Source organism: Haematobia irritans, chromosome 5 (genome assembly GCF_050003625.1).
Source record: "Haematobia irritans isolate KBUSLIRL chromosome 5, ASM5000362v1, whole genome shotgun sequence".
In the NCBI taxonomy this organism is placed as follows: Eukaryota; Metazoa; Arthropoda; class Insecta; order Diptera; family Muscidae; genus Haematobia; species Haematobia irritans.
The window spans coordinates 46,240,885-46,268,184 of record NC_134401.1 but is presented as its reverse complement, the minus strand read 5'-3'; the positions used below and the strand labels follow the sequence as shown (position 1 = coordinate 46,268,184).

Genomic DNA, 27,300 nt, shown 5'->3' with positions numbered 1-27,300 from the left:
GATTTTGAAAAAAACAAAATCGCTCAGTAGTACGCTAAGTTTCGAAGAAGGGATTGTGTTATCAAGAGATTATTAACGTTGGTAGAAGTTGGATGGTATTAATCTTAATAAAGTGTATTTTGAACAATACGGCGCTACTTTCATTACACACCCAAAGAAAACACTGCCTTTTTTAAGGAAAAAAATCCTGACCGTGTTATCCCGTTGTGGGAAGTTAGGATATGATGATGATGACTCGTAATATCTGGACACGGTTAATGAATTTCTCTAATTTTTCGAAATTGTTTGAAAGATATTTCGACTTTTCAAACTTTGTTAGCTTCACCGTGTCGGCGACGTAAGAGAACTTCCACGAAGACTCCATTGAAGGAAAGTCGGGCTGGGATGTAGTTTCCGGGTCGAATCAGACAAAACTCAGCGCTTGATTGGTGAAAGTGATAGATGAAGCAATGGATTCTGGGCTTGTCGATCTTAAGGCTTGTATATCTGCTGGGCATTCATCTGATGCAGAGTCATCGACCTGCTGCAAGTATATAACGGCACTCACTCTAACATAACAGATCCAACGCCTGCTGCTGTTGAGGGACTATCTACCCATACCTACTATGTCATCTTTTTCGAAAGTTGAAACGCCAGGGGCAAGTTCCGCCTTGATTAACCTCATAACGCCGTCCGTGTCTGTTAATCTAACCTAAGCTAGCCACCAAACTTATCATACTCCTCCTAATACTCTTGCAAGCCCATTAGAGAAAACTTATATAGCGATTTTTTTATAAAATTAAATTCACTCACATAGTCTACTCTTCTAATAGGCGTGTGTTAACCAAGAAGAAAAGCTATCATAAAATGAAAGAAATTACAACTAAATATGATTCATAGCCAACTTGTGGACTTGTAAATGTAAAGCGTGCGGGAATGTCGATTAATGATCGAAGGAGTTAACGTTGTGGAATTCTTCCATTTCTAATCATACTTTAGCCAACTCAAATCATCTATTGGCAGCAAATGCAACAAATTGGCACTGCACAACTCAGCAATAGACGAACAATAAAAGTTTATAGCAAATTTAGTTTCTTCAAAGGAGGTACCTCACAATATAACCAGCGATTCTTCACTACACTTGCTAGGCAACAACATTGTATCAAGATCTAAATAGCATGCAACAAACTAATATATGAAGTTATTTGTAGTGGGTTGTTTACTCTAAATTGGATTTGTTGTTAATGGTATCGGGGATTAGGATGCAGCTTCAACTATGTCTGAAGAGGAATTTCCTCTTTCGGTTCATCAACACTATGGAATATGAATTTCTTTGAAATACCTGATGCTTCATTGTAGTAGACGCTAATGCGTTCCAATTGGAGATCACTATCACCCTTGTAGATACCATTAGAGTCAATGCCATGCTCTTCGGAGATGACTTCCCAGAACTGTAAAGAATAAAAAAAAAAAAGATAGAATTGTTCAATTAATGAGGTTTTGTTTATAATTATATTGTATAAAACTATTTAATATTTATTGCTACAGTTTCGAATGTGTATCGCAGCTGGAATGTTATACAAATGGATTTTTATTTTATGGTATGGAACTATTATAAGCCGCTATGAAATGTGAAACATATTTGGAATTGGTCCATATTTTGAAATAATCAATACGACGCATGTGGTTTTAGAAACTCTTTCACTGATATCATGGTAGGACAAATGCCAATAAATCATAATATTCTAGATCAGACAAATTTTGGAATTCAGGAACGGATCCTAACAGACTCTTCAGGAGGGCAGAAAGGATCTTGTGAATGGCATATGACTAGGCAAGACCCAGGGACCTGAATGTTAACATTTTATCGAATATCGAAACGATTTTTTTTTTTGGCAAGGCGATACCACTGTCTGATAAAATAAAGTACTTAAGTGTAACCCTATACAGAAAACTGTATTGGAAGAGCCCCATCAAAGAGAGGACAGAAGTTGGACAATGTGCAGAAGGGAAATGGGCTCTAAATGGGGTCTGAAACCAAAGGTGACGCACGGGATATATGAGAGCGTAATAAGGCCACTCGTGACATACGCGTCGATAGTCTGGTGGACAAGAATGGAGAGGAAGAGCGGCGGGCTCTAAATGGGGCCTGAATCTAAAGGTGAAGCAATGCATATATGAAAGCCTAATAGAGCCAAACCTGATACACTCGTCGATAGTCTGGTGGACAATGGAGAGGAAGTGCAACATAGAAATTTTACAACGGTTCCAACGGAAATGTTGTCTTGGCTTATTGGGGCGATGAAACCCCCGTCAACCGACGCCTTGCAGACGATACTGGACATACGACCTTTAAAGCTTCAGATAAAAAGCTTAGACGCCATCGCTGCAATGAAATTGTTGAAGTTGGTAGAATGAACGAAAACATGACCATGGATAATAGGGGAGATGGTGGGTGAAATGGCGGGTTGGCGCAACAATCCATGATTGCATAGCTGAGGTGGCCATAGCTGAGAATGGGACTCCAGAACAGGTGGGTGAAATGGCGGGTTGGCGCAACAATCCATGATCGCATAGCTGAGGTGGTCATAGCTGAGAATGGGACTCCAGAACAGATTCCAAAAGGAAATAACTGCTACACCGATGGATGAGAGGACGGAACTGTGAGTATATGTGGAGGACCCAGACACCGAGATCCTTATTCGATTACTGGACCACATCACAATCCTGCTGGCAGAAGTCCATGCCATAACGGAATGTGTAAAATGGCTTGGAAATACAACGAGGCCACAAAACGTGAATAGACATTAGGGTTCGATCGCAATCCGTATTGCAATGCAATACAGGATCTGCATTATATGGGTGCCGGAATAGGAAGACTAACTAAAGGCAAATGAACTGGCGATAAGAGCTAGGACACATTGGGAAGTGAACTTAGAGAACCCAAACCCAATAGAGACAAAGCGGCCAGAGTTGGATGAATGGGAAACGGGAGACACATAAATCGATGTGGACCAAAGTAGCGACGAAAATAATATATGGTGACCCAGAAAAGCAAAAGACTGTGGAACTACTCAAGGAGGGTAGGACGATCATCAGGAGGATGGTGCATGTAGGGCGTGTTTTGAGGAAGATGAGACCTTGGAAAACTACCTTTGTCACCACGCTGCCTTTACAAGGCAAAGACCATATGGGTAAAAATTTGATTCGGGACCTGGCCCAGCTTGAAACAGTGACTGGGAATTTGTTAAAGACATAGAGTTCCTGAAATCAAAGAAGGGTAAGAAGTGGAGCCACCGTGGTGCAATGGTTAGCATACCCGCCTTGCATACACAAGGTCATGGGTTCGATTCCTGCTTCGACTGAACACCAAAAAAGTTTTTCAGCGGTGGATTATCTCACCTCAGTAATGCTGGTGACATTTCCGAGGGTTTCAAAGCTTCTCTAAGTGGTTTCACTGCAATGTGGAACGCCGTTCGGACTCGGCTATAAAAAAGAGGTCCCTTGTCATTGAACTTAACATGGAATGGGGCAGCACTCAGTGATAAGAGAGAAGTTCACCAATGTGGTATCACAATGGACTGAATAGTCTAAGTGAGCCTGATACATCCGGCTGCCACCTAACCTAACCTAACCTAAGGATACGATGGATAGACGAAGAAGTTAGAGTGCTCAACAAGCCGTATACTGGCATAGGTGTATGTCAGCCGACATAAGACAAGGAAAACTGAATCCTCTGACAAAATTTTCTATAGAAATAAAGTTTTGTTAAAATTTTATTTCTATATAAATGTTATAGAAATAAAATTTTAACAAAATTTTCTAACTAGATAAAATATTTTATAGAAATAAAATTATAGCAAAATTTTTTATAGATACAAAATTTTGGCAAAATTTTCTGTAGAAATAAAATTTTGGTAAAATTTTCTATAAAAATAAAACTTTGACATAATCTAAACAAATAAAATTTTGCCAAAATTTTCCACAGAAATAAAATTTTGCCAAATTTTTCTATAGAAATAAAATTTTGACAAAATTTTCTATAGAAATAAAATGTTGACAACATTTTCTATAGAAATAAAATGTTGACCAAATTTTCTATAGAAATAAAATTTCGACAAAATTTTCTATAGAAATAAAAATTTGGCAAAGTTTTCCATAAAAATAAAATTTTGACAAAATTTTCTATAAAAATAAAATGTTTATAAAATCTTCTATAGAAATAAAATTTTGGCAAAATTTTCTATAGAAATAAAATTTTATGAAAATTTTCTATAGAAATAAAATTTTGGTAAAAGTTTCTATAAAAATAAAATTTTGACAAAATCTAAACAAATAAAATTTTGTCAAAATTTTCTATAGAAAAAAAAATTTGTCAAAATTTTCTATAGAAATAAAATTTTGTCAAAATTTTCTATAGAAATAAAATTTTGACAAAATTTTCTATAGAAATAAAATTTTGACAAAATTTTCTATAGAAATAAAAATTTGTCAAAGTTTTCTATAAAAATAAAATTTTGACAAAATTTTCCATAGAAATAAAATTTTGCCAAAATTTTCTATAGAAATAAAATTTTGTCAAAACTTTCCATAGAATAAAATTTTGTCAACATTTTCTATAGAAATAAAATTTTGTCAAAATTTTGAACAAATTTTCTTTAAAAGTAAAATCTTGACAAAATTTTCTAAAGGAATAACATTTTAACAAAGAAAATTGTCACCAAATTTTCTATAGAAATAAAATTTTGTCAAAATTTTCTATAGAAAAAAAAAAATTCTATAGAAAAAATATTCAATAGAAATAACATTTTGACAAAAATTTTTTCTAGAAATAAAATTTTGACAATATTTTCTACAGGAATAAAATGTTAACAAAATTTTCTATAGAAATAAAATTTGGACAAAATTTTCTATAAAAATAAAATTTGGAAAAAATTGTCTATAGAAATAAAATTTTGACAAACGTTTCTATAGAAAACAATGTTGACCAAATTTTCTATAGAAATAAAATATTGCAATTTAAGATTTTTTGTTTGGTAGTTTTTTGGTAAATTGATCTCCAAATTTTAGTAGTTGCAACCATGCCATACATGGTAATTACCCCATCTGCTACAAATAAAATAAATAAATCCCAGAAAATTCCCACCAATCATTCGCTTGTATTGGAGAAAAAATAAAATAAAAAAATAACAATTAATCCCAATATTTAACTGGAAATTTAATGCTACATTATTGTAGATTTGTTTCGCTTTGATGCGGTTAATAAAATTTAATGTGCCCCATGATGCATAATGAGATAATCCTCAATACAAACACACACAGTCTCTTACACATACATACATCGTTTATTTGCCAAATTGATAATAATGTTCCAGCTGTGTATGTTTCTTGGCCAAAAATGGTAAAAGCATTTTTAGCGATCATTCATTTTGTGGTGTTGCTGCTCTTGCTGCATTTCTTGTTCAATTTGACAGTCGACAAACATTTTTTCGTCCAACTATTTGTCTGTCTGACCTGGGTGATTTCGTCTTGCCAAAATAACAGAAACTACAATTTTAGCAAATATTTTTAGCAATATCCAAAAAAAAAAGAAGAATTAAAAAACATTTTGTATCAAATGCACATGGAGTTTCTTTTTATAGATCCTAAGCAAAATGAAAATGTACATTTATCGCAACACTAGGGTGAATCAATTTCCTGCACTCGGAGGAAAGTTTCCATTATACTAAGTATATTTGTCATTAAAATTGAACCAATGAAAAATTCGTCAATACGATGTAATTTCTCATAATTAAAATGATTATTTTTTTTTTAGCATTTTGATCATTGCATTACAGAAATAAAGTTATTCGCGAGGCTATCCAATCGTGCTAGTGTGATTGCATTATATTTTTTTATAGTTCAAGCCCTCCAGTATTTAAATGTTTTTTGTTTCTCGTAATATTTTCTATAGAAATAAAATTTTGAAAAAAATTTTCTATAGAAATAAAATAAATAAAAATTTTGTCAAAAGTTTCTGTGGAAAAAAAAATGTTGAAAAAATTTTTATAGCAAAACAAAAGTTTCTACAGAAATACAATTTTGACAACTATTTCTATAAAAATAAAATTTTGAAAAAATTTTGTATAAAAATAAAATTTTGAGAAAAGTTTCTATAGAAATAATATTTTGACAAAAGTTTCCATAGAAAACAAAAATTGACAAAAGTTTCCATAGAAAACAAAAATTGACAAAAGTTTCCATAGAAAACAAAAATTGACAAAAGTTTCTACAGAAATGCAATTTTGACGAAATGTTCATTTAAAATAAAATTTTGACAAAATTTTCTATATAAATAAAATGTTGACAAACTTTTCTATAGAAATAAAATAAAAATAAAATTTTGTCAAAACTTTCTGTAGAGATACAATTTTGACAAAATTTTCTACAGAAATACAATTTTGACACAATGTTCAATTAAAATACAATTTTCATTCGTTTTGTTTTGTTATGTTGGCTGTTTTCTTTGATCATTGTTGTTGGTTTTGATTTCAGCTTAAAACCATGCATTGACTAAACTACAAGTTTAGCTTAAGCAACAGAGGAAAAAATAAAATTTTGACAAAATTTTCTATAGAAATGAAATTTTGACAAATTTTTCTATAGAAATAAAATTTTGACAAAAAATTCTATAGAACTAAAATTTTGACAAAATTTTCTATAGAAATAAAATTTTGACAAAATTTTCTATAGAAATAAAATTTTAACAAAATTTTCTATAGAATAAAATTTTGACAAAATTTTCTATAGAAATAAAATTTTGACAAAATTTTCTATAGAAATAAAATTGTGACAAATTTTTCTATAGAAATAAACTTTTGACAAAATTTCCTATCGAAATAAAATTTTGACAAAATTTCCTATCGAAATAAAAGGTTGCCCAAATTTTCTATGGAAATGAAATTTCAAAAAAAAAAAAATTCTATAAAATAAAATTTTGACAAAATTTTCTATAGAAATAGAATTTTGACAAAATTTTCTATAGAAATAAAATTTGACAAAATTTTCAATAGAAATGAAATTTGGACAAATTTTTCTATAGAAATGAAATTTTGACAATTTTTTTTACAGAAAAAAAATTTTGGCAAAATATTCTATAGAACTAAAATTTTGACAAAATTTTCTATAGAAATAAAATTTGACAAAATTTTCTATAGAAATAGAATTTTGACAAAAGTTTCTATAGAAATAAAATTTGACAAAATTTTCAATAGAAATAAAATTTTGACAAATTTTTCTATATAAATATAAAATGTTGACAAAATTTTCTACAGAAAAAAATTGTTGCCCAAATTTTCTATGGAGATAAAATTTTGACAAAATTTTCTATAGAAAAAAAAATTGACAAAATTTTCTATAGAAATGAAATTTTAAAAAATGTTTCTATAGAAATAAGATTTTGACAAAATTTTCTAAAGAGATAAAATTTTGACAAAATTTTCTAAAGAAATAAAATTAAAAAAAAATTATATATTAATAAAATAGAAATAAAATTTTGTCAAAATTTCTATACAAATAAAATTTTGACAAAATTTTCTATAGAAATAAAATTATAAAAAAAATTTCTATAAAATAAAATTTTGACAAAATTTTCTATAGAAATAAAATTTGACAAAATTTTCAATAGAAATAAAATTTTGACAAATTTTTCTATAGAAATATAATGTTGACAAAATTTTCTATAGAAAAAAATTGTTGCCCAAATTTTCTATGGAAATAAAATTTTGGCAAAATTTTCTATAGGAATAAAATTATGACAAAATTTTCTATAGAAATGAAATTTTGAAAAATTTTTCTATAGAAATACAATTTTTACAAAATTTTCTGTAGAAATAAAATTTTGACAAAATTTTCTATAGAAATGAAATTTGGACAAATTTTTCTATAGAAATGAAATTTAGACAATTTTTTTACAGAAATAAAATTTTGGCAAAATATTCTATAGAACTAAAATTTTGACAAAATATTCTATAGAAATAAAATGTTGACAAAATTTTCTATAGAACTAAAATTAAAAAAAAAATTTATAAAATAAAATTTTGACAAAATTTTTCTATAGATTTCTATAGATTTTTCTATAGAAAATTTTGTCAAAATTTTTTATGGAAAAAAAATTGTTACCCAAATTTTCTATATAAATAAAATTTTGACAAAATTTTCCATAGAAATAAAATTTTGACAAAATTTTCTGTAGAAATAAAATTTTGACAAAATTTTCTATAGAAATGAAATTTGGACAAATTTTTCTATAGAAATGAAATTTTGACAATTTTTTTTACAGAAATAAAATTTTGGCAAAATATTCTATAGAACTAAAATTTTTACAAAATATTCTATGGAAATAAAATTTTGACAAAATCTCCTATAAAAATAAAATTTTGACAAAATTTTCTATAGAAATGAAATTTTGAAAAATTTTTCTATAGAAATAAAATTTTGACAAAATTTTCTAAAGAAATAAAATTTTGACAAAATTTTCTATAGAAATAAAATTTTGACAAAATTTTCTATAGAAATAAAATTTTGACAAAATTTTCTATAGAAATAAAATTTTGACAAAATTTTCTATAGAAATAAAATTTTGACAAATTTTTCTATAGAAATAAAATTTTGACAAAATTTTCTAAAGAAATAAAATTTTGACAAATATTTCTATAGAAATAAAATTTTGACAAAATTTTCTATAGAAATAAAATTTTGACAAAATTTTCTATATAAATAAAATTTTGACAACATTTTCTATATAAATGAAATTTTGCCAAAATTTTCTATCAAAATAAAATGTTGACAAAATTTTCTACACAATTTTATGTTATTAATGTTGGTATATTCCTATAAAAGTAATTAAAATTTCTTATCATTATCAATGCAATCATTACAAATCCCAGAAAATGCACGATCACAATTAAAATCCTTATCTTTTGGAAGCCCAATGGTATTCCCTCCCGTCGGTCTGTCAATTTAATTTTGAATCGGGAGACTGCTTGGTGTTCATTAGGGCGAGTGTCATCAATGGCCGAGTTTATAAATTTTACTTTTTGAATGCAAGCAAAAAAAAAAAGATATGGGGATGTGATGAAAATGTTTAGATAGCACTGCCGGGGGACAAAAGTCAATATTTCCATCGATCACTAACTCGACTCCAGCAGCACTCCAACATCAATCAGTCTATGTATGGGCCTCATGGGCTGTACTATGGTTCCACATCACAGCACAGTTTCTTGTTATTTTTCTTTCCTGCTCCTCCTCGTGCTTCTCTGGTTTTGTCTCTCTTTGTGTAATGACTCTTTTTTTCTGTCCTATGATTGTATTTTACAATAAATAAATTCATTAACAATATAATGCAAGTTGATGTAGCAAATGCAGTTGCCTTTGCTTTTACCCATTAGTCAGAGTTGCACATCGATCGTTTCGTAGCTGGAGTGCTGGAGTGTTGATGGTTTGGAAGTTCCACAAACTGTGAAGTGGCACATGTAATATCACATCCAAACAACATTCCTTAACGCATATCTCTGAATGCGCCTAGGCATGGGGGCATAGCCGTCAGTGCCCCTCCTTTAAAGCGGCAATGTTGTTATGGCTGAACTTCATTCATGCACCAGGGATCTAAGCCTACCATAATGGCTATGGACAATAGCCAGATACGGAGTCTCTTCTTCGTCAATGAAGCGCAACCTAATAAATCTTTCAATTTGTTGCTACTGCATATTTGTTATTGTAATATTTTTATACGAATAGAATGTTATTGTTGTTATTTTTTTGATGTGGCTGCTGGTGCTGATGTTGTGTTTTTGTTGTTGTTTCCTTTTATAGTCAAGTACCGATAAAGCAAATGATGATCATCACCATAATCCTCTCTATTATGGTAATCCTCTGCATTACATGGGCCGGCTCGTTTAGTCATCTTGGTGATCTTTAAGATCACCATCCCGCCCGCCACCAGACTCATCCGCTTACCCATCCACTAAGTCAACAATGGCAAAGGCGAAAAAATGTTTCTTATCCAGAGGATGTATTATGGTAACTGATTTTGATCACATTGTGAGTAGCACTTGGATCTGGCTGACCTTCAATTACTTTGCGTGAAAAATCTCAAAATCTTTGTATGCCATTGTTTGCATTGTGCCATTAAGGTTCGCTTTTATTTTAAAAGGAATTTCTCTATTTTCCCAAGCTTTAGTTTTACAAAAAGACTTAGGTTAGGCAGTGGTTATTATCTTCTATGTTTATAATTAACTTTGTATAGGGTTATTGTGAGAAAATATCTACACCGATAGCTTTAGTCGCTAGTACTTAAATCTTCTTTTTATTTATTGTAATTTTAATTATAATAAATTTGCAAATAAAATAGAATAAATAATCTACACTGAAAAAAATCCGTATTTAAATTAACGTTTATTTAAACTTATTTTTATTGCTGGTGGTTAAATTTTATTATTTTTTGCATAATTTTCCACAGCCCAATGGAATTTTCCCTTCATTATGTATGTCTCAAACATTTCATAAACTAAACGTGCGTATAAAGTTCAATGACCGTAAACATAAGTTTAATATGAACTAAAGTAGAAGAAATTTTCCGCACGATTCCCAAAAATAGTAAACTTTAACTACTGTACTGTATAGTTCAATTTTCGTACGAAGTAGTTCATTCTTTATTATACCCTGCGCCACACTGTGGAACAGGGTATTATAAGTTAGTGCATATGTTTATAACACCCAGAAGGAGACGAGGTAGACACATGGTGTCTTTGGCAATAATGCTCAGGGTGGGTCCCTGAGTCGATATAACCATGTCCGTCTGTCCGTCCGTCCGTCCGTCTGTCTGTCTGTGAACACATTTTTGTGATCAAAGTCAAATTTGGCACATGTTCCTAATTTGGGTCTGAATATAACCCTATTGATTTTGGAAGAAATCGGTTCAGATTTAGATATAGCTCCCATATAAATCTTTCGCCCGATATGCACTAATATGGACCCTGCAGCCAGAGTTTTATACCGATTTGCTTGAAATTTTGTACAAACATAACACTTAGTCGTATAGTCAAGTGTGCAAAATTTGATTGAAATCGGTTCAGATTTAGATATAGCTCCCATATATATCTTTCGCCCGATATGGACTTATATGGCCCCAGAAACCAGATTTTTTCCCGAATTTGGTTGAAATTTTGCACTAGGAGTACAATTAGTAGTATAGTCAAGTGTGCAAAATTTGATTGAAATCGGTTCAGATTTAGGTATAGCTCCCATATATATCTCTCGCCCGATATGGACTTATATGGCCCCAGAAGCCAGAGTTTTGGCCCAATTTGGTTGAAATTTTGCACAAGGAGTAGATTTAGCAATGTAGATTCAGACATAGCTCCCAGATTTAGACATAGCTCCCATATATATCTTTCGCCCGATATGCACTTATATGGACCCAGAAGCCAGAGTTTTATCCCCATTAGCTTGAAATTTTGCACAAGGAGTACAATTGGTAGTTTAGTCATGTGTGCCAAATTTGATTGAAATCGGTTCAGATTTAGATATAGCTTCCATATATATTTTTCGCCCGATATGGACTTATATAGCCCCAGAAGCCAGAGTTTTGGCCCAATTTGGTTGAAATTTTGCACTAGAAGTACAATTAGTAATATAGTCATTTGTGCCAAATTTGATTGAAATCGGTTCAGATTTAGATATAGCTCCCATATATATGTTTTTCTGATTTCGACAAAAATGCTCAAAATACCAACATTATCCTTGTAAAATCGCCACTGCTTAGTCGAAAAGTTTTAAAAATGACTCTAATTTTCCTAAACTTCTTATACATATACATCGAGCGATAAATCATAAATACACTTTTGCGATGTTTCCTTAAAATTGCTTCAGATTTAAATGTTTGCCATATTTTTTCACTAAAATTATGTTTCACCCTAGTGCATTAGCCAACTTAAATTTTGAGTCTATAGATTTTGTAAAAGTCTATAAAATTCTGTCCAAATCGAGTGATATTTAAATGTATGTATTTGGGACAAACCTTTATCACATCCAACACATTTGACGGATGTGATATGGTATCGAAAATTTAGATCTACAAATTGGTGCAGGGTATAATATAGTCGGCCCCGCCCGACTTTAGACTTTCCTTACTTGTTTTTTTTTATGTAGGTATAGATTTATCAATATAGCTAGATAAGTGAGAACCCCTTCGATATTCTATTGGAAGTTAAATTTACAATTGATATCGAAGGTATTTACAGTTACAGTTATTATACTAAATTATTTTTTAATTTTATTTGAAATCCGAAGCATCACATCGGAATTCCACCCTATGACAAGCTCACTGCTTCTGAGAGATTATCGGATGCAAAAAGAACATTCTGTCTGCATTTTTGGGTAATGCTGAGTAATGTCATTGCAGAGCTAAAAATGAGGCACTTTGAAATATGTATATTTTCAGAAAGCAATTCCACTTTAACCCTTAAATGCACACTGTATCTTTTAAGATACAACCAGCAAAAAATTATTACGTCTTAAAATTTTGACCGAATTATATGAAACCAAATTTGTTGTATTTAGAACATCATAACGCTGTTTTTAAAAATATGCTTTTCGAGAAAATTGGTAGTTCTTCTGAGTAAACTGCAGTAAAATTTGAAAATCAAATTTTGAGCAAAAAATCAAAAAACTGCAAATTTGAAGTTAAATAATATTTACCAGATTTGAAAATAATGTTGATAAAAAAAACTCTGTAGTGTAAAAAATATCTCTATTTTCTACTTAAAATTGTTTATTTGTAAATAAAAACATAATTTAATGTGCACTGTATTTTTTTCAGATACAACCACTATTTTTTTCAAAACAAAAATAATTGTTTTAATGTGGTAAGCAGATGTTCTTTTTTACCATTTCGCATATTATATATTTTTTTGAGGATTCGGTGATCTTGTGCATTTAAGGGTTAAATAAAGTTTCCATAAAATTGGAATTAAGATATAGATTTCTCAATTTTCTGTAAAATTTTAAAAACAACAAGTATATACGGCCGTAAGTTCGGCCAGGCCGAATCTTATGTACCCTCCACCACGGATTGCGTAGAAACTTCTACGAAAGACTGTCATCCACAATCGAATTACTTGGGTTGTGGTATCTTAAAACTTCTTAACATCGTTTTCTAAATTGTGAGTTAGTCCATACGTGGTAAAGAGCCAGAATTGCAATATGGGGGCTATATACAATTATGAACTTGATATGGACCAATTTTTTGTGATAGGGGATCAGGGCTGGATGAGGGCTATATATAACTATAGACCGATAAGGACCTAGTTAGGTTGTTAACGGCCATACACTAGCACAATGTACCAAATTTCAACTGACTCGGATGAAATTTGCTCCTCCAAGAGGCTCCAAAACCAAACCTCGGGATCGGTTTATATGGGGGCTATATATGATTATGGACTGATATGGACCACTTTTGGCTTGGCTGTTAAATATCATATACTACCACCACGTACCAAATTTAAACCAGATCGAATGAATTTTGCTTCTCCAAAAGGCACCGGAGGTCAAATCTGAGGATCGGTTTATATGAGGCTATATATATTTATGGACTGATATGAACCAATTCCTGCATGGTTGTTGGATAACATATACTAACATCACGTACCAAATTTCAACCGAATCGGATGAATTTTGCTCTTCCAAGGGGCTCCGGAGGTCAAATCTGGAGATCGGTTTATATGGGGGCTATATATAATTATGGACCGATATGGACCATTTTTTGCATGGTCATTAGAGACCATACACTAACACCATGTACCAAATTTCAGCCGGATCGGATGAAATTTGCTTCTCTTAGAAGCTCCGCAAGCCAAATCTGGGGATCGGTTTATATGGGGGCTATACGTAAAAGTGGACCGATATGGCCCATTTGAAATACCATCCGACCTACACAATAACAACTACTTGTGCCAAATTTCAAGTCGATAGCTTGTTTCGTTCGACTCAGAATTTCACCACGACCCAGAATATATATACTTTATGGGGTCTTGGAGCAATATTTCGATGTGTTACAAACGGAATGACAATGACAATCCTATTGTGGGGGGTATAAAAATTAAATAATTGCTATATTGAATCGCTTACTAAGGAGGCTACAATATATTTATACAATTTACTATAAATAATAGTCCACAAAAAAAATTATAATTCAATTACGAAATTAATTGAACCAATTATTTTTATACCCACCACCATAGAATGGTGACGGGGGTATAATAAGTTTGTCATTCCGTTTGTAACACATCGAAATATCGATTTCCGACTATATAAAGTATATATATTCTTTATCAGGGAGAAGTTCTAAGACGATATAACGATATAACGATGTCCGTCTGTCTGGATGTCTGTTGTAATCACGCTACAGTCTTCAATAATGACCCAATCGTGCTGAAATTTTGCACAGACTCGTCTTTTGTCTGCAGGCAGGTCAAGTTCGAAGATGGGCTATATCGGTCCAGGTTTTGATATAGTCCCCATATAAACCGACCTCCCGATTTGGAGTCTTGGGCAAGCAATCGTGCTGAAATTTTGCACACACTCGTCTTTTGTCAGCAGGCAGGTCAAGTTCAAAGATGGGCTATATCGGTCCAGGTTTTGATATAGTCCCCATATAAACCGACCACCCGATTTGGGGCCTTGGGCTTATAGAAACCGTAGGTTTTATCCAATTTGCCTGAAATTTGAAATCTAGAAGTATTTTACGACCATACAGAGGTGTGTCAGAAACGGTAAGTGTCGGTCCATATTTTAGTATAGACCATAAGACCGATCTCCCGATTTAACTCCTTTGGTTTTTCTTCGATTTGCATGAAATTGTAAATATACTGGTATTTTAGGCTCAAAAAATGTGTATCGGATATAGTTTTTATCGGTCTATTTGGTAGGCCCCTATAAAGACCGATTTCACTTCTTGAGGGTACAGAAGGCGTACTTTTTATGAAAATTTCTTAAAACTGAATGCAAAATCTCCAGATTTTACTTCTCGTAATCATTTTAATAATGGGGGTGAAAATCTACAGATTTTAGATTTCAAATCAAGGCGTTATTTCATAATTTTCTTGCACACATATAACAGATGTTAATGATTCCTGTAAAACTCAAACAAAAATGGTTCTTATAAACCCAGAATCCGATATTTTCTTCATAGGTAAAATCTTTAAATTTATCTTCGGGAAGTGTACTGGTTGAACTGTCATATCTGTCATCAAACCCTCTGAAATTGCAAAGGAAACTATAATATTAGATTCATGGGTCGTGGTGAAATTCATTTAAGATTCGGCCCGGCCGAACTTACTGCTGTATATACTTGTTTTAATTCAAATGTCTTCAATCACCAAAATGATAGTACCAAACACAGTTTTTATTGTGTATAAACATTAATTGATTTGATCATTTCTATTATTTTTTAATTCTCAATCAGTTTCTTAATTGATTAATTTAATTATTTAAACTTCAATCCAATTTCCAATTAACTTTTTAATTAAATCAGTTAAACAATTAATTGAGTTTTGCAATCAACATAGATTAAATTTTTTAATTAAATTGTTAATTGGAACAATTAATTGTTTAATAAAAACCGCGAAAACTTTCACTTATTTTCCTAACTAACTTGTATTCCTCGAGCTTGACAAACATTAATTTATTTATTTTAAGTGAAAGTGTTCTTAATGTTGTATACTATATTTTTTTATTTGCTTAATATTAATTTTTGGTTTAGAATATATAACAAGCATTTAAGTTTTTTTTTCAGCAAATCCAATGCAATTCTAGCCAAATATAGATAGAAATTTTGTAATTTATCTTCAAAGGCCGACCAACTTCAAGAGTTAAGTAAGCATGTCCAATTTTGAAAAAAAAAATTTTTGGCGATGAGTAAATTACACCCATTCTTTCCAAGATGATTCATAATATCAGAATGTTTCATTATGCCTTTTTATCATACACTAGATTATAACCGAGTTGTTCTGCTTTCTAAAATCTCTGGCAAAGAGATACACAAAAAATTCTAAATTTATAATTGAAGTTTTTTTTTGTTTCGAGCCTATTCTGATCTAGTTGAAATATCTTGGCAGCTTTGCATGAGTTAAATTTAATATTTCCCTTTTGAGATATTTTTGTGCACAGCAAGGAACCAACCCATAGCCCCACAAGAAATCAGTCCAAAATAAGAAAACAAACATATCTGTGTCCAAAAAAACGAAAATATAACAAAAATTGTAACCCATACAGCCATGTAGTGTGTAGTGTCACAACATTATGATCCCCAGGAGCGCGTCCAACCAGAAACACTACGCATACATTTGCATATGCATTGCACCCAACAATTTTGTATGTAACATTGCATATGCAACATCCATTGTTGGATAGAGAGATTCCCACTTTGGCTACATGACTTGCTCCACTCGTTCTACCCAAAAAAAGAAAGGAATGAAATCAAGTCAAGCGTTATGTGTCAAAAAATAAGACAGCACATGAAAAATTGTCATTTTTACTTTTGCCTTTATAGATTGGGACCAAATCGTTCATATGTTATCCCAAAAATTTAAACTAAAGTCATTCGAAAGTATTGGGATAGAAACTATTTAAGAATTCCATATTAAAGACCTTTGGATGGGAGCATTGGAACTCCCCTTCTCGACACTGCAATTTTTCACCAATTTGAAAATCTCAAAAGTCGATTTGGGACAGTTTTCAAAAATATCAAAAAGTCGAGCAGTCCAATTATCGAAAATCGAATTCGCGTTCGTTTTTTACTATATCCTTAAACATGAATGGGAGTAATAAATGACCCTATGTATGGATGGCACTACGTAGCATTTTTTCAACAAACAAAATGATCGGAGTTACTTTCCAAAGAGGTCAATACGCATCAACCTAGAATGTTTGATAGATTGCAAAATTTTGTAAAAAAATCATCTTCAATTAAGAGGTGCTTCAATTTTTTTTTTTGCAAATATAATTTAGACAACATTTTCAAAAAATGTTCTATAGAATTAAAATATTGATAAAATTTTTCATAGAACGAAAATTTGGCAATATTTTCAATAGAAATAAAATTTTGGCAATATTTTCAATAGAAATAAAATTTGGAAAAATTTCCTATAGAAATAAAATTTCGGAAAAACTTTTTATAGAAATAAAATTTTGGCAAAGTTTTCTATTAAAATAAAATCTTGACAAAATTTTCTATAGAAATACAATTTTGACAAAATTTTCTATCGAAATAAAATTTTCACAAAATTTTCTATAGAAATAAAATTTTGACAAAATTTTCTATAGAAATAAAATTTTGACAAAATTTTCTATAGAAATACAATTTTGACAAAATTTTCTATAGAAATAAAATTTCCACAAAATTTTCTATTGAAATAAAATTTTGACAAAAATTTCTATAGAAAAAATTTCTATAGACAAAATTTTCTATAGAAATAAAATTTTGACAAAATTTTCTATAGAAATAAAATATTGACCAAATTTTTCACAAAATTTTCTATAGAAATAAATTTTCCACAAAATTTTCTATAGAAATAAAATGTTGACAAAATTTTCTATTGAAATAAAATTTTAACAAAATTTTCTATAGAAATAAAATTTTCACAAAATTTTCTATTGAAACAAAATTTTGACAAAAATTTTCTATAAAAATAAAATTTTCACAAAATTGTCTATAGAAATAAAATTTTCACAAAATTTTCTATGGAAATAAAATTTTCACAAAATTTTCTATTGAAATAAAATTTTGACAAAAAAATTTTATAGAAATAAAATTTTGACAAAATTTTCTATAAAAATAAAAAGTTGACACAATTTCTTATGGAAATAAAACTTACAGAAAATTTTCTATAGAAATAAAATTTTGACAAAAGTTTCTATAGAAATAAAATTTTGACAAAATTTTCTATAGAAATCAAATTTTAACAAAATTTTCTATTGAAATAAAATTTTCTATTGAAATAAAATTTTGACAAAATTTGCTATAGAAATAAAATTTTCACAAAATTTTCTATTGAAATAAAATTTTGACAAAAAAAATTTATAGAAATAAAATTTTGACAAAATTTTCTATAAAAATATAAAGTTGACACAATTTCTTATGGAAATAAAACTTACAGAACATTTTCTATAGAAATAAAATTTTGACAAAATTTTCTATAGAAATAAAATTTTGACAAAATTTTCTTTAGAAATAAAATTTTGACAAAATTTTCTATAGAAATAAAATTTTCACAAAATTTTCTATTGAAATAAAATTTTCACAAAATTTTCTATTGAAATAAAAGTTTGACAAAATTTGCTATAGAAATAAAATTTTCACAAAATTTTCTATTGAAATAAAATTTTGACAAAAAAAATTTATAGAAATAAAATTTTGACAAAATTTTCTATAAAAATAAAAAGTTGACACAATTTCTTATGGAAATAAAACTTACAGAAAATTTTCTATAGAAATAAAATTTTGACAAAAGTTTCTATAGAAATAAAATTTTCACAAAATTGTCTATAGAAATAAAATTTTCACAAAATTTTCTATGGAAATAAAATTTTCACAAAATTTTCTATTGAAATAAAATTTTGACAAAAAAATTTTATAGAAATAAAATTTTGACAAAATTTTCTATAAAAATAAAAAGTTGACACAATTTCTTATGGAAATAAAACTTACAGAACATTTTCTATAGAAATAAAATTTTGACAAAATTTTCTATAGAAATAAAATTTTGACAAAATTTTCTATAGAAATAAAATTTTCACAAAATTTTCTATTGAAATAAAATTTTTACAAAATTTTCTATTGAAATAAAATTTTGACAAAATTTGCTATAGAAATAAAAAGTTGACACAATTTCTTATGGAAATAAAACTTACAGAAAATTTTCTATAGAAATAAAATTTTGACAAAATTTTCTATAGAAATAAAATGTTGACAAAATGTTCTATAGAAATAAAAAGTTGACTATAAGAAATTTATGGAAATAAAACTTACAGAAAATTTTCTATAGAAATAAAATTTTGACTAAATTTTCTATAGAAATAAAATTTTGACTAAATTTTCTATAGAAATAAAATTTTCAAAAAATTTACTATTGAAATAAAATTTTGACAAAAAATTTCTATAGAAATAAAAATTTGACAAAATTTTCTATAGAAATAAAATTTTGACAAAATTTTCTATAGAAATAAAATTTTCACAAAATTTTCTATAGAAATAAAATTTTCACAAAATTTTCTATAGAAATAAAATTTTCACAAAATTTTCTGTAGAAATAAAATTTTCTATAGAAATAAAATTTTGACAAAATTTTCTATAGAAATAAAATTTTCACAAAATTTTCTATAGAAATAAAATTTTCACAAAATTTTCTATAGAAATAAAATATTGACAAAATTTTCTATAGAAATACAATTTTGACAAAAAATTTCTATAGAAATAAAATGTTGATACAATTTTCTATAGAAATAAAAAGTTGACACAATTTCTTATGGAAATAAAACTTACAGAAAATTTTCTATAGAAATAAAAATTGGACAAAATTTTCTATAGAAATAAAATTTTCACAAAATTTTCTATTGAAATAAAATGTTGACAAAAAATTTCTATAGAAATAAAATTTTCACACAATTTTCTATAGAAATAAATTTTCAAAAATTTTTCTATAGAAATAAAATGTTGACAAAATTTTCTATTGAAATAACATTTTGACAAAAAATTTCTAAAGAATTACAATTTTGACAAAATTTTCTATAGAAATAAAATGTTGACAAAATTTTGTATAGAAATAAAATTTTGACAAAATTTTCTATAGAAATAAAATGTTGACCAAATTTTCTATAGAAATAAAATTTTCACAAAATAGTCTATAGAAATAAATTTTCCACAAAATTTTCTATAGAAATAAAATGTTGACAAAATTTTCTATAGAAATAAAATTTTGACAAAATTTTCTAGAGAAATAAAATTTTGATTAAATAATGTGTAGAAATAAAAGGTTGGCATTTTTTATGGAACTAAATTTTTGACAAAATTTTCTATAGAAATAAAATTTTCGCAAAATTTTCTATAGAAATAAAATTTTGACAAAATTATCTATGGAAATAAAATTTTGACAAAATTTGCTATAAAAATAAAATTTTGACAAAAATTTTCCATAGAAATAAAATTTTGATAAAATAATGTGTAGAAATAAAAGGTTGGCATTTTTTATAGAACTAAATTTTTGACAAAATTTTCTATAGAAATAAAATTTTGATAATGAAAAAATTGATTTGAATGAAATTTTTTAATAAAATGAAATTTTGACAAAATTAACATGTTGAACTATTAAGTCAATATCATTAAAAACCTTAATTTTTATTTAAGATCATCTTAGTTTAAGGTCGGTACTATGTTCAACGCGAAAAGCGAACATAGTACCGCCCTTTGGAAATTAACTAGAAAGCATTTATGTGGGAGAAAAAAATATTTATCATGCAAACATCGAAAATTTGATAAAAAAAAAACATCAAAATGATTTTTTTTTTAATTTGGTAGATCATCTCCAGAATGGTCTAAAATACTGCAAAGCCACGTTTGTGCAGAGTGTGATGACTTTATTGGGAGGCACCGTGGTACAGTGGTTAGCATGCCCGCCTTGCATACACAAGGTCGTGGGTTCGATTCCTGCTTCGACCGAACACCAAAAAGTTTTTCAGCGGTGGATTATCCCACCTCATTAACATTTCTAAGGTTTTCAAAGCTTCTCCAAGTGGTTTCACTGCAATGTGGAACCCCGTTCGGACTCGGCTATAACAAGGAGGTCCCTTGTCATTGAGCTTAACATGGAATCGGGCAGCAGTCAGTGATAAGAGAGAAGTTCACCAATGTGGTTTCACAATGGACTGAATAGTCTAAGTGGGCCTGATACATCGGGCTGCCACCTAACCTAACCTAACATTTATTGGCCATAATTCATGGAAAAGGTAGCCAATTCGACCAAATCTAAAATTTGATGCTATTTTCCATAGTTTTTGCTTGTGAAGAATAAAATAATAATAATAAAAAAAAATATATATAGCGCTTTACTTTATTGCATTATCTACCAGCCATCCTGTATAATAATGAACTGATATAGACCCATTTATACATGGTAATTAGAGGCCAAATGTTAACAGGATCTAATCAAATTTGTTCCTTCATGAGGGTCTAGAAATTCAATTTGGGGATCGATTACATGGTGGCTATAATAACACAACACAGAAATTCCAAACAAAAACTGCCCTATGCCAGCCAAAAGTACTCGATGAAAGGAGTAAAATAATTTCTTGGTTTTTCTAAATTGATTGCCGCCCGTTTTTATGAGCCTCTATAATTTTTTCGCCAAATTTTGAGCACTTTTTTGCATTTTTTTTCTATTTTTCGCATGGCCATAGCTCGAAAAGGCTGTCATTTTTTTTGTGCAATCTTTAGCAAAGTTGTAGCTCTGGACTCGGCCAACAAATGCTGGATATATTAAGTTGGAAAAATTTCATCTTCATGCTCAAAACCCCAAAAATGTGTGAAAATAACCACTTTTTCACCGATTTTTTCCGTTTTTCGACTACAGCTCTTGAACTATTGCAAATGGTACCAAATCAATGTAGCCTATAAAATTATGAATAACATTCCAACTTCATACGACCACACCTTTACAAACGTTTTTGTTACACTATATAAATTTTTTACTAACACTAATTTTATCTCTGGTAAATATGAATTATCTTAAAATTTGTAGATTTTTGAATTGTTAGGCAAAATTTGATTTTATAGTACAAAAGTACTATAGACTTTCCGAAAAAATATATTTTTAAAATTGCATTATAATGTTTTAAATGCAGCTAATTCGTAGAATTCGGTCAACATATTAAGACGTAGGAATTTTTTTCTGGTTGCATGTTAAAGGATATATAGTGTGAATTTAAAGGTTAAAACAAAATTCAATATGTGTCCCAAAAAAATCTTCGAATATTTAAAAAGTTTTTTTTTTATTTTATTTTTTTAACAATTATTAGATTATATTTTCCATAGAAGAAATGAAAACATCATTTGTATACAGTTTTTATTGCAGATTTGCCGTTTCATATGAAATCCAATTTTCCATCTATTAACAAATGACTATGATTTAGCCGCAATTAAGCTAGTCTTAATATTTTAAGTATTTTTTCAGAATACACACAAAACTATTAGCGAAATGAAAATAATTACTATACATAAGAAATTACAATCGAAATTACCATGAATAACACGAAATCTTATAACTTTACATGCCAAGTCTAAGATTTAACCGAAAGTTGGCCCCTACAGTCAATGCACTATGCATTGCAAGTGGCTATTATTAACTAGGGGGAAAGCAATTACACATCCATCAAACCGACATAATAACTCTGCTAATAACACAGAAAAAAAAGCAATTGAAAATAAAATAATCATGGCACACTTTTAGCAATCCCAAACCCATTACAAAAATAAATTACAATGGTAAATATACATTACACACTCGACACTGGGGTTGAACTCTCTTTTTAAAGCTTAATTTATTACAATTTCCAGTTAAAGATCATAAAGATCACAATGACTAGCACCAACTGACTGGAGGATGGTCTCTATGGCCACATCAACCATTTATGCTGGCTTCTACTTCTTGCAGACTTACATCTAAAGAGAACATTTATGTTAATACGTCTGTCTGATATGAAACATATGTTTTGTCCATATTAGCTGGAGAAACTGATCGCGGTTGAATACATTTCTGGAAGTTGTCTGTTGACAGCCAATCAAAGTTTGGGATGAAATAAAGGGTGATTTGTTAAGAGCTTGATAACTTTTTTTTTTTTAAAAAAACGCATAAAATTTGCAAAATCTCATCGGTTCTTTATTTGAAACGTTAGATTGGTCCATGACATTTACTTTTTGAAGATAATTTCATTTAAATGTTGACCGCGGCTGCGTCTTAGGTGGTCCATTCGGAAAGTCCAATTTTGGGCAACTTTTTCGAGCATTTCGGCCGGAATAGCCCGAATTTCTTCGGAAATGTTGTCTTCCAAAGCTGGAATAGTTGCTGGCTTATTTCTGTAGACTTTAGACTTGACGTAGCCCCACAAAAAATAGTCTAAAGGCGTCAAATCGCATGATCTTGGTGGCCAACTTACCGGTCCATTTCTTGAGATGAATTGTTCTCCGAAGTTTTCCCTCAAAATGGCCATAGAATCGCGAGCTGTGTGGCATGTAGCGCCATCTTGTTGAAACCACATGTCAACCAAGTTCAGTTCTTCCATTTTTGGCAACAAAAAGTTTGTTAGCATCGAACGATAGCGATCGCCATTCACCGTAACGTTGCGTCCAACAGCATCTTTGAAAAAATACGGTCCAATGATTCCACCAGCGTACAAACCACACCAAACAGTGCATTTTTCGGGATGCATGGGCAGTTCTTGAACGGCTTCTGGTTGCTCTTCACTCCAAATGCGGCAATTTTGCTTATTTACGTAGCCATTCAACCAGAAATGAGCCTCATCGCTGAACAAAATTTGTCGATAAAAAAGCGGATTTTCTTCCAACTTTTCTAGGGCCCATTCACTGAAAATTCGACGTTGTGGCTCGTTAGTAAGTCTATTCATGATGAAATGTCAAAGCATACTGAGCATCTTTCTCTTTGACACCATGTCTGAAATCCCACGTGATCTGTCAAATACTAATGCATGAAAATCCTAACCTCAAAAGAATCACCCTTTATAACTGAGGAGGGGTTGTGCGTGTATTAAAATCTTTAATGATGAAGTCATTGTATTTTTCAGAGAGATGAAAATTAAATCAAGTATATACGGCCGTAAGTTCGTCCAGGCCGAATCTTATGTACCCTCCACCATGGATTGCGTAGAAACTTCTACGAAAGAATGTTATCCACAATCGAATTACTTGGGTTGTGGTATCTTAAAACTTCTTAACATCGTTTTCTAAATTGTGAGTTAGTCCATATGATAATGGACTGATATGGACCACTTTTGGCATGGTTCTTAAATATCATATACTACCAAAACGTACAAAATTTCAATCAGATCGGTTGAATTTTGCTTCTCCAACAGGCACCGGAGGTCAAATCTGGGGATCGGTTTATATGGGGTCTATACATAATTATGGACTGATATGAAACAATTCCTGCATGGTTGTTGGATACCATATACTAACATCACGTACCAAATTTCAACCGAATCGGATTAATTTTGCTCTTCCAAGGGGCTTCGGAGGTCAAATCTGGGGATCGGTTTATATGGGGGCTATATATAATTATGGACCGATGTGGACCAATTTTTGCACAGTTGTTAGAGACCATATACTAATACCATGTACCAAATTTCAACTGAATCAGATGAATTTTGGACTTCCAAGAGGCTCCGGAGGTCGGATCTGGTGATCGGTTTGTATGGGTGCTATATATAATTATGGACTGATGTGGACCAATTTTTGCATTGTCATTGGAGACCATATACTAACACCATGTCCCAAATTTCAGCCGCATCGGATGAAATTTGCTTGTCTTAGAGGTTCCGCAAGCCAAATCGGGGGATCGGTTTATATGGGGGCTATATATAATTATGGACTGATGTGGACCAATTTTTGCATTCTTGTTAGAGACCATATACTAATACTATGTACCAAATTTCAGCCGGATCGGATGAAATTTGCTTCTCTTAGGGGATTCGCAAGCCCAATTTAGGGGTCCGTTTATATGGGGGCTATATGTAAAAGTGGACCGATATGGACCATTTGCAATACCATCCGACCTACATCAATAACAAGTACTTGTGCCAAGTTTCAAATCGATAGCTTGTTTCGTTCGGAAGTTAGCGTGATTTCAACAGACGGACGGATGGACATGCTCAGATCGACTCAGAATTTCACCACGACCCAGAATATATATACTTTATGGGGTCTTAGAGTAATATTTCGATGTGTTACAAACGGAATGACAAAGTTAATATACCCCCATTTTATGGTGGAGGGTATAAAAAATATGGGAAATATAAAGCTAGAGCAATTTTGATGCAATTGAACAAAAGAGCATTTATGATTTATCGGGCGATGCAAACGAGTATGTATTCGAGATACAGGACAATTTGAGTAATAAAGGGTGATTTGTTAAGAGCTTGGTAACTTTTTTTTTTTTAAAAAACGCATAAAATTTGCAAGATCTCATCGGTTCTTTATTTGAAACGTTAGATTGGTCCATGACATTTACTTTTTGAAGATAATTTCATTTAAATGTTGACCGCGGCTGCGTCTTAGGTGGTCCATTCGGAAAGTCCAATTTTGGGCCACTTTTTCGAGCATTTCGGCCGGAATAGCCCGAATTTCTTCGGAAATGTTGTCTTCCAAAGCTGGAATAGTTGCTGGCTTATTTCTGTAGACTTTAGACTTGACGTAGCCCCACAAAAAATAGTCTAAAGGCGTCAAATCGCATGATCTTGGTGGCCAACTTACCGGTCCATTTCTTGAGATGAATTGTTCTCCGAAGTTTTCCCTCAAAATGGCCATAGAATCGCGAGCTGTGTGGCATGTAGCGCCATCTTGTTGAAACCACATGTCAACCAAGTTCAGTTCTTCCATTTTTGGCAACAAAAAGTTTGTTAGCATCGAACGATAGCGATCGCCATTCACCGTAACGTTGCGTCCAACAGCATCTTTGAAAAAATACGGTCCAATGATTCCACCAGCGTACAAACCACACCAAACAGTGCATTTTTCGGGATGCATGGGCAGTTCTTGAACGGCTTCTGGTTGCTCTTCACTCCAAATGCGGCAATTTTGCTTATTTACGTAGCCATTCAACCAGAAATGAGCCTCATCGCTGAACAAAATTTGTCGATAAAAAAGCGGATTTTCTGCCAACTTTTCTAGGGCCCATTCACTGAAAATTCGACGTTGTGGCAGATCGTAAGTCTATTCATGATGAAATGTCAAAGCATACTGAGCATCTTTCTCTTTGACACCATGTCTGAAATCCCACGTGATCTGTCAAATACTAATGCATGAAAATCCTAACCTCAAAAGAATCACCCTTTATTTACAATTTTTGCTACTCAACAGTGTCGATTTTATATTTTATATTATATTTCCCCTACTCTGGCGTACATATATATGGGAGCTATATCTAAATATGAACCGATTTTGACCAAATTTGACATGCATAGTTAGAATAATAATCCTGCTAGCTCAGCAAAAAATGGGAGAATAATTTTGGCCTCAGTGGTCATATGGGTGTAAATCGGGCGAAATATATATATGGGAGCTATATCTAAATTTGGACCGATTTCAAGCACACTGAATGATACTTTTAAACATACTCCTTGTGCAAAATTTGAAGCAAATCAAGGCAAAACTTTGGCTTTTGAGGCCATATTTGTCGAAATCGGACGAAAGATATATATGGGAGCTATATCTAAATCTGAACCGATTTCAACCAAATTTAGAACAATTAACAATACTATTAAACGTACTCCTTGTGCAAAATTTAAAGCAAATAAGGACAAACCTCTGGCTTTTTTGGTCATATAAGTGAAAATCAGACAAAAAATATATATGGGAGCAATATCTAAATCTGAACCGATTTCAACGAAATGATACTATTAACCGTACGCCTAGTGCAAAATTTGAAGCAAATCAGAGCGAAACTCTGGCTTTTGCGACCATATAAGTTCAAATCGGACGAAAGATATATATGGGAGCTATATCTAAATCTGAACCGATTTGGCTGATATTTTGCATATCTTACGAAAACCCCAAAATATTTGGCTGCCCGAAATTTTGAGAAAATACGTTGGTAAATACGTCAATTATGACCAGATCGGTGATAAATATATATATGGCAGCTATATCTAAATCTGAACCGATTTTTTTCAAAATCAATAGCGATCGTCTTTGACCCAATGTAAAACTCCGTGCCAAATTTGAGGATGATCGGACTTAAACTACACTTTGCACACAAAATTACATATACAGACAGACGGACGGACGGACAGACAGACAGACGGACATCGCTAAATCGACTCAGAATTTAATTCTAAGACGATCGGTATACTAAACGATGGGTCTCAGACTTTTCCTTCTTGGCGTTACATATAAATGCATAAACTTATACACTTTACCACAGTAGTGGTGAAGGGTATAAACATGCGACTTTAACGGAGGGACGCAAATTTACAAAATTTGTGTCCTAACTTTAATGTAAA

General features: G+C 30.7%; 1 protein-coding gene across 2 annotated transcripts in view; it reads right to left on the bottom strand.

Annotated features, from left to right (window-relative positions):
- Positions 1 to 27,300, bottom strand: part of LOC142238061 (tubulin beta-3 chain) — a 95,981-nt gene that overhangs the window by 10,739 nt on the left and 57,942 nt on the right. For both annotated transcript variants that reach the window (XM_075309582.1, XM_075309583.1), the window contains exon 2: positions 1,322 to 1,430. In XM_075309582.1, coding sequence (XP_075165697.1) covers positions 1,322 to 1,430 — 109 coding nt within the window. The remainder of the gene's footprint in view (positions 1 to 1,321; positions 1,431 to 27,300) is intronic.